Raw genomic sequence first — 9,371 nt, 5'->3', positions numbered from 1 at the left:
GAATTTTCTATCCTTTATGCTTCATGCTGTAGTGCCAGTTTCTAGATATATTTGTTGATATTTTTTGTGGCTTAATCTTTTTACTTATCTATTCCTTCCTAAACGTAAATCTTAATCTGTTTGTGACATTAAAATGGTTTCTATGGAAACAAATGCAGTGCTTCTCAAAGAACTAAGGACACTAATTTTGAAAGAATCTGCTGTGGTAATAGTGCCAGGAGAAAGCATCTAACCAAAAGAAAACAAAAAGATGTGATTTTTTTCTTGAATAGTGGCTTCAAAGTTTTTGAATATAATAAATGAAAGCCTGATTTAGGGGATGTTTTCTGACACGCACTCCTGAGTAGTGCTGCGGTTATCCTTGTTATCAGGGAAAGGTTTGTTCCAGGCTGGGCAGGAGCCTGAACGCGCGGGCAGGACGAGGCCTGTCCACATGGCGCTCAGTGCGTACACTTACACATATTTATGTCTTTCCATCTCATCGAGCACTGGTGCCTCCTTGCCATGTCTGAACAACAAGGCGAGCTAGCAAAACTAGCGCAGATTTGCTTTAGCCCTCCCAATTTCACGGGATTTATTCTGACCTTAGATCCCAGCAGCCTCAGTGTACCCATTTTTGTTCTAATTAGGTCTTCAGCTTTCACTTTTCATGTAAAGTAAGCCTCCACTGCCTCTCCTTGGCCGCTGAATTGCAGCACCACCACTGTAGTTTGTGTGTGGAGATGTCCTCATGTTAGATGAGGGTCGCTTTGACCTGAAGCCCTGTATCACCAGGTAACCAGATGGGTACCAAATATGTGCGAAGCTGGTGGCACCTGCAGCCTGACTATGATGAGCGGGGTGTTTGGAGTAAAATGGTGAGATTAAACAGTTCATGGTTTAATACTTATGAGTTGTGTGTAAAACTTTCCAGTTAGTATTTTTGGAACATAGTTGACTGGGTCATTAAAACCTTGGAAAACAAAGTCATGGACTGGTGGAAAGATGCTATTGTAGCTACTTTTTTAGTTCTAAATATTTATACTTTTACTTTTTCTAAAAAATAAAAATAAAATACATGTAATTTTACTTTTTGTTACTTTATGTTAGTGTCATTCTCATTTTGGCAGTATCATTGTAATTGATCTTAATGATTCTGATTGATGTGTCTTACATTATTGTAAGGTAATATTGTTTACGTTTTACATAGACTACTGTTCATAGATTCAGAGAAAATAATTCACATAAAAAGTGGGAGTTCAGATCACTAGTAAGATTGGGGGCTGGGCTGGGGAGATAGCTCAGCAGCTTATGTGCCTGCCTGGCAAGCCAAAGTCCTGAGTATCCCTGGTATCTTTAAAAAAAAAAAAAAAAGAGAGAGAGAGAGAGAGAGAGAGAGAGAGAGAGAGAGAGAGAGAAAAGAGTACAAACTTTGTATTTCTGCAGTGAACTGCAAAATACTCATTGAAACTTTTCAAAATACATCAAGATTAAAGGTGGTAGACCTCAGAATATGGTAATTTTTAAAAGATGACAATTTTATTTAAGGAAATTACTCCAGCTTTTTAAATTCTTCATGAACAATTTTGGCTAATGCCATACTACATATATATATATATATATATATATATATAAATTTTTTTGATATAATGCTATCTGTTTAGTTCACTATATTTTGCATATTGAGAACCTATCAAATACAATGAGGGCTGGGGACAGTGGAATGCATTCTTGGTCATGAATTACAGATTTGAGGAAGGTTGGTCAAAGAATAATGCTTGAAAACAGTTAAGAAGCATCCACCTAGCTGCATGTGCTGGGCAGGCCTGTGGTGGTGCAGCACTCTGGGAGGCTGGACAGAAAGATCACAAGTTTGCACTTAGCCCAAGTGGCTTGGTGACTTTGTGAGACTTGTCCACTGTCTTAGTCACTTTCCTCTTGTTGGTAAGATAAAATACCAGTGCCCAAAGTTAGAAGAGGAAAGATTCTTTAGCTTACAGTTTGTAGCAGTTTCAGTCCATAAGCAGCTGAGTCCAAGCAGGGTAGCGTGGCAGAGGGGCATTGTGGCAGCAGAAGACGGCAAAAACAAGCAAGCACAGGGCCGTAGAGCATCTTTCCACCCTTTACATTTTGTCCATACTGCTGGGATTAGGGTGGTACCAGACCAATCAGTGGACTGATTTGTAATCACACACCCTTAATCCCAGCATCACACACTCTTAAGATTCAGTTAGCTACCTCTGAAAAAGTCCTATAACTGGATGAGCCTTTGGGGGGACAACTAGACACAAACCAAAATATCCATCAATGAAATATGACACACATATAGATGTACAGTTTTCCAAAAGACTTTTCAGTTGTAGCCCTTACTATAGACATTTACAAATGTCACTCATTTTACATTTTTTTCTAATTAACTTTATTGAAAATTATTATATAGCATATTAAAAATTGTAGACAAATATTGAAATGTGAAAGATACAAGATGTAGACAGTGAATTTTAGAGAAATATTTCTGAAATGAATACATTGCATGAGATTAATAATAGATTGCTCATTGTAAATAAGTTATTTACAAACTTAAATGAATATAACAATAAAAATTATCCAAAATAAAAATGAAGAATTTATAGATCAGTCGTATAATACTTCATTCTGTGCCAAAATCAAGAAAATTATATTCATATAATTAGAATTCTCAAAGTAGAAAGGGGTAGGCAATCAATGCTTAAAGATTTAAAATTTCTGAATTTAGTTCAAGTTATAGCATCATATTTCCAAGAAAAATGAACCTTTTACACAAGAAATTTGTTTTTTTCTGTAATTTTATTGAGAAAAAAAATAGCAATGAGACAGTTTCAAATCAAATTGGTAGGACAGTTTCAATAATTAACACATTGCATACTGTCTTCCTATATTATTTGCTATACAAGATGCAGACGTGATATCCTATTTATAAACACTATTACAACAAATCCCTCTATTCATTAAGAGAATGTAGCTATATGTCTATCCTAATCATTTTGAATATATAGATACAAGATGGACATTCGTCTGTATCCCTTTTTTTTGTTTAGTTCCATCATTTGAATATTATAGGTTTGTTAACTCAGCAAAATATTCTAAAAGAGTCCAGTAGTCCATAATAGTATTGGGTCTTCTGCTTGACTGGCAATGTCAGAAATTATTGACCTGAGTCCCCTACAGCTCAACATAACACCATGGCTTTATTTCTTATATTTTGTTTTTTGTTTTTCTTTTTTTCCATAATTTTATTGGGAGACAAATAGCAATGAGACAGTTTTCAAATCAAATTGGTAGTTTCAATAATTAACACATTGCATACTGTATTCCTAGTGGTTATTTGCTGTACAAGATGCAGACATGATATCCTATTTACAAGCACTATTACAACAAATCCCTCTATTCATTAAGAGAATGTAATGATATATCTATCCTAACCATTTTGAATATACAGATACAAAATGGACATTTGTGTTCCCCCTTTTTTGTTTAGTTCTTTATTTGAATATTAGAGGTGTGTTAACTCAGCAAAATATTCTAAAAGAGTCCAATACTCCATAATAGTACTGGGTCTTCCACTTGACTGGCAATGTCAGAAATTGTTGACCTGAGACCCCTACAGTTCAACATAACAACATAGCTTTACTTGTCATACTTCGTTTTTATACTTTTCTGCTGGATGGTTAAGACCAAGATAAAGCAAGACCTATGTAACAAGAGTTGTAGCTTTTGGGTCTGATAAGGTCAGTCAAGTCCCCTTATTTATCCTGACATCCTGTACCTCAGATTGTAGATCCTTTGTCAGTGTCAGCCATGTGGATGAGTCACGGCCAGTGGTTGGCCAGTGTGCTCTCTGTGAAAGCCTGAGAGAGTGTCTTCTCCCCATGTGACTCTCCTTAGGCACATTCTGCATCATCGATCACTTTCCTCTTTGGCCCATAATCTCCTTGATCAGAAAATTTGGGACACTACCGAGTTACATGACGTTACAGTACAAGTTTTCATATGTCCTGAGTCTTAATTGACCTTAGAAGGCTAGGGCCAAAATGTTGGCTTTCCTTGCAGCCCTCCTTTTTCTCTAATTTTGGTCTGCAAACGTAGGTTGTTAACCCTCCAGAAGAGAAGCTTATTGTTATTATCATAGAAACCTAGGCTGTCAAGCTTGACTTTACTATCTGTCTGAATATCAAACATCTTAGGAATAACATGGAACAGGTATTTTTCATCAAGTATTGATATGTTGAACTTTTAAGTCCCCACAGAATATGATGGAAAAAACATTTGAAAAATTAAAATATATTTTAAAAATAAGATAAAGAATTGTATAATTCTTCTGTTTGCACGTAAGTCCAGAAATCTAACCATATACAACCTTGTAGCAGGACAGTCCCATAACATTCCTTTTCCTGTCTCCTGCCTTCATTCACCAGCCCCTTCTTTTTGAACAATCATCTACCCGAGAGACAGCACGTACACAAGAAATTTGAATAAAATCATACCAAGATACACAAAAATGAAATTGTCCTAAACTAATTGTAAAGAAAAAAATCATTAAATCATATACATTAAAAAATTAGCTATGGAAGAACAAAATTAAATAGCATCTTATTCCACTTTAGAAAAAAAAAGAGCAAGTGTGTAAGAAACTAGATTAATTCAAAGGACTGAAAGAAAAGATCTGTCTTCATTGAATTTTATACTTGGCAAACATACCTTTCAAAACTAAAAGTAAAATATTTTCCAGTTACACAAACTCAAAATATTCTAATGCCTCCAGAGGTAGCATATAGAAAATAACAAAGAGCATAATCCAGAAGGCAAGAGAAGTTGCTGTATGGTCCTAGAAAAAGAATAAAGAGCTCTCAAAATGATAGGTATGCATGACTATGTAAAATATATTAGATGAACCCATTTAAAAGGTGATTGAAGATTTCTACAAAACAATATCAACTTTATATCAGCTTATATACGTATTTTTTCATGTGTGTGTGTGTAAAAGATAAGGAAGAAGTAATGTAAAGTCAATGGAAATGAAAATGTACTTTTTAAAGTTTCTAATACTAGGAGAAAATATCATACCATGTCTTATAATTAGATTGGTTTCCTTTTTTTTTTTTTTTTTCCAAAGGGACTTTTTTTTTTTTTGGTCTTATTTTTACTATTTTCTTTTTTGGTACCAGGAATCGAACTCTGGGGCTTGCACTTGCTAGGCAGGCACTGTGCCACTGAGCCTCATCCCTGGCCCTTTTTTTTTTTTTTTTTTGCTTGCAGAACGAGGGATTGAACTCAGGCCCTTGCGCTTGCCAGGGAAGCATTTATTCCACTAAGCCATCTCCCTGGCCCCTCTTATAAGTAGATTGTAAGTCAAAGATACAGTATAAATCTTAAAACAAAAATTAAGATTAAACAATATTCAGAAAATTAATTAAATGTTAATTCAAAATTAAATATTTCAAAACACTTCAACTAAGAAAAAGTTTTCATGATAATAAAAAAGTACTAAGAATGAAGCAACATAAATACTGGAATGGCAAATATATGACCAACACTTCTAACAATTTGGGCATAGGATATCGCACAAAGTTCTAGTATGTCTTGGACATGGACAGTGTCCATGATGCTTACTGGTGGCCAGGTGTCCCTTGTGGGATTGAGCTACTGCTATTTCATTGATATCTACCCTGTAGACCCAGACAGAATCATGACCCATAGGGTGTAGGAGAAGTCCCTTTGTAGAGTATGCTGATGGAAATATTTTGCTATTGTATATAAAAGAATAATTGAATGACTGCTGTTGTATACCTCTTTTCCTCCTGTGTTTAATTGTTTGCCCTATTGGGTGGGTTCTTTACATTCACATGGAGTTGTGGTCATTTTGGTCCCTTGCTAGAGTATCATTTAGTTTTCTGTGTGGGGTTGGCTTTGTCATCATGAAATTCTTTAGCTGTTCTTTGTCATGGAAGTATTTCACTTCTCCATTATACTTGAAAGAGAGTTTTGCAGGGTATATCAGTCTGGGTTGGAATTTGTTTTCTTGCAAGACTTATAGTACTTTGCTCCATGCTCTTCTTGACTTGATGGTTTATGAAGAGAAATCTGCCATTATTCTGATGGGTTTTCCTTTAAATGTGATCTGTTTCTTTTCTCTAGCAGCTTTTAGTATACTGTTCCTGTGCTAAATTTCTGAGATCTTGATTATTATATGTCTGGGTGTGGTTTTCATTGGGTTGATATTATTTGGAGTTCTATATGCTTCGGTTAGCTGAATGTCAGATAGTTTCCCCATATTTGGGAAGTTTTCTGCTATTCTGTCCATATTCTTTTTACATCATCTGTATTAACTCCTTTTTTCTCATTGATGCCTATTAGTCTTACATTATTCATCTTTGCATGATCCTGTACATGTTGAATTATTTTTCCTGCATCCTAGTTGTTTTTAAGAGATCTTTTCTTACCGTTTCACTAGCTGCAATGGTGTCTTCCAAGGTCTGAAAGTCTATTCTCACTTTAACTCAGTTTTGCCAGCTTGTGATTGAAATTTTAATTTCTTGTATAGTACTTTGAATCTGCTTCATGCAGTTTCAGAGATTTCCAATTTCTACTATGATGTTGTCTCCTGCATTTGTTCTGGGTGTGCTCGGGGCCTCAGAATGCATTTTGCTTCTTCTCTTTGACATTTTGTATAGCACTGTCTTCTGACCTTTATTGTAGAGCTTTGGTAGAATTATTACCTTAGCCCCAGGTCTGGATCTACCAAGTGCAAATTCATCCATGTGGGTATGGCTTTGGTCTGGCTGCTGTGCTCCACTTCTTCCTGCTGCAGCCCTTGGAGATGAACCCTCTGTGCCACTCTGGCAAAATGTTCTGCTCCTAGATCAGCTGGGTGGGTCTTGCCTCTAGCCTCTCTGCAGGGAGTTCTGCTGTTGGGTTTCACACCAGGCCTGTCTGATGGAGGAGGTTCCACTCACACACCAGGCCTGGGCCCTGGGTTGAATTCATTACATTAATTTGTATTGGAATTACCTGTTACAGTCTTTCTTCTTTCCCTATTGAATGTTGATTTTTACCATTGTGCAGATGTACCATAGCTCACTTAATAAATAGCATCTTGGTACCTTCCTAGTTTGAGTAATTATGATTAAAGGTGTTATAAACTGTGGATATAAGTTTTCAATTCTCCAGAACATATACGTTGTATTGCAAAGTAAGAACATGTTAAGATTAGTGAGGAACTGCCAAATTGTCTTTCAAAATGGCCATGATCTTTGGCATTTCCACTAGCATAGAAGCAAAATTTCTATTCCACATTCTCACTATCCTTTGGCATTGTTAGTGTTTTGGATTTTCATTTTTCTATTAAGCATGTTAGTGGACTCTTTTTTAATTCTCTAGTGACACTTGATAAGTAGCATGTTTTTCATATATTATGTTGCCATTTGTATATCTTTCTGTGTGTTTATTCAGATATTTTTGTCTACTTTTAGTTGGGTTGCTTCTATGTTTGTTATTGATCTTATTTTTATATTACAAAGTTAGTGATAACTAACTTTCTAAGCCCTCACCACAGAAGATATACAAGAGTCAAATAAACACATCCAAAAATTTTCAGTATCATTAGTCATTGGGAAGTGCAAGTGAAAATCGCAATGCATTACTACTGCATACCCACCCGTAAGAATAGCTAAAATAAAAGTAACAATAACAGTGTTGACAAGGTATGGAGAAATTGGAGTCCTGGTTTGTATTGATAATATAGCATGGTATAGCCAGGTTGGGCCGTTTCTTTGGAAGTTAGACATATATTTACCATACAACTTAACAACTTCACTCCACAGTATGTACTCCTGAAAATGAGAAACATTTCCATATAAACATGAGTACATAAATATGTGTAGTAGCATTATTTGTTGTAGCCAGCAACTAGAATCATACAAATGTCCCTCAAGTGTTAAACGGATAAGCAAAATACAATATATCTACACCGTAACTGTCACATGTAGTGAAAGGAAACTACTGGTAATAAATCTCAAAAACACAGTACTAAGTAAGCTAGACATGTTTATTTTGATCATTCCATTTATAAAAATTCTAGAAAAGGTAGAATTTTAAATATAGAAAACAGATTAGTGGTTGCTTGCAGCTGACCAGGTAAACAGAGATTGACTGCAGATGGTCACAAGGGAACTGTTGGGGTGAGGTGGTGCCCTAGAACTGTGTTGTGGTAGTTGCACAATTGTGTAACTTCACTATCCTTACATTGTGTCTGTTTTATACTATATAGCTACTACAATACAGCTGTTTTTAACAAACTAATATATTTTATTTTTCCTACCTAGGTCATTATCTGCAAGAAATTCTCTGATAGGTTGACAGAGTTTCCACTGCTAGCCTCTTGGTACCAGAGGATTCAGGAAGTGCCAAGAGTAAAGACAGCAGCTTCCAAATGTGGGATCCAGTTTCTCCAGTTACCAGAGCTGTTGACCACTTCAAAGGAACGCTATCCACAATTAAGTGAAGCCACAACTGGAGAGGAACAGAATGATTCTTTATTTATCGGAGGACCAAGGCCAACTATGACCAAGTTAATGGTACTTAAATCACCTGTACTTACATTGCTTTATTATAATTTTTGTTTTTTAATTTTTGTGTTTTTGAGACAGGGTTTTACTGTGCAGTTCAGGCTGGCCTTGAACTCTGAACTGAAAACAATGATCCTCCTGCCTCAGCTTGTTGGATGTGGGCATACAGATGTGTACCACTATGCTTGGCTATTATAATGTTGTTTGAAAACTTCCGTTTGATAATGCATGTGAACACCTTGCCCCAATGAGCAGTGAGATTTAACACCGTTTTTGTTAAAAATTTTATCCATAGCTCTTACATTGCTGTTACTAATTAATATTTATGATAGTCTTTTGCATTTAAGTAAGGTATAATAAATTAGGTTTAATACAATGTATCTTTTTTTTTTTTTTTTGTGGAACCGGGGATTGAACTCAGGCCCTTGCGCTTGCCAGGGAAGCACTTATTCCACTGAGCCATCTCCCCGGCCCCCTACAATGCATCTTTGGAGTCAAGTAAATCACAATCTATACTTTTCACAAGTATTTTTCTTAAAATGTTTTTATATTCAGGACCTTGAACAATATAATCTATCTGGTCAGATGTATTGTTTTAATCTGGCGTTTTTCTGTTTCCAAGTTTTGGTCTCAGTCTTTTTAAGCTTGAGATGATGATTTGAACTTACAGAAATATAAAGATGATTATCTCAATTTATTTTCCAATGTTTTATCTGAGTATGATTTTGAAATTCTTTGAGTTTTTTTATGAAATTAGTGTATTCTTTGATTTTTTTTTTTTTTTTTTTT

The 9,371-nt window shown here is 35.5% G+C and overlaps 1 protein-coding gene across 2 annotated transcripts in view; it reads left to right on the top strand.

Moving 5' to 3' along the window:
- Positions 1–9,371, top strand: part of Gstcd (glutathione S-transferase C-terminal domain containing) — a 163,275-nt gene that overhangs the window by 22,226 nt on the left and 131,678 nt on the right. For both annotated transcript variants that reach the window (XM_004626703.2, XM_023710085.1), the window contains exon 4: positions 8,340–8,591. In XM_004626703.2, the coding sequence (XP_004626760.1) occupies positions 8,340–8,591 (252 nt within the window). The remainder of the gene's footprint in view (positions 1–8,339; positions 8,592–9,371) is intronic.

This window comes from Octodon degus, unplaced genomic scaffold (genome assembly GCF_000260255.1).
Source record: "Octodon degus isolate 3935 unplaced genomic scaffold, OctDeg1.0 scaffold00016, whole genome shotgun sequence".
In the NCBI taxonomy this organism is placed as follows: Eukaryota; Metazoa; Chordata; class Mammalia; order Rodentia; family Octodontidae; genus Octodon; species Octodon degus.
Note: the sequence above shows the minus strand (reverse complement) of the source record. Positions and strands in the feature narration are given on the sequence as shown.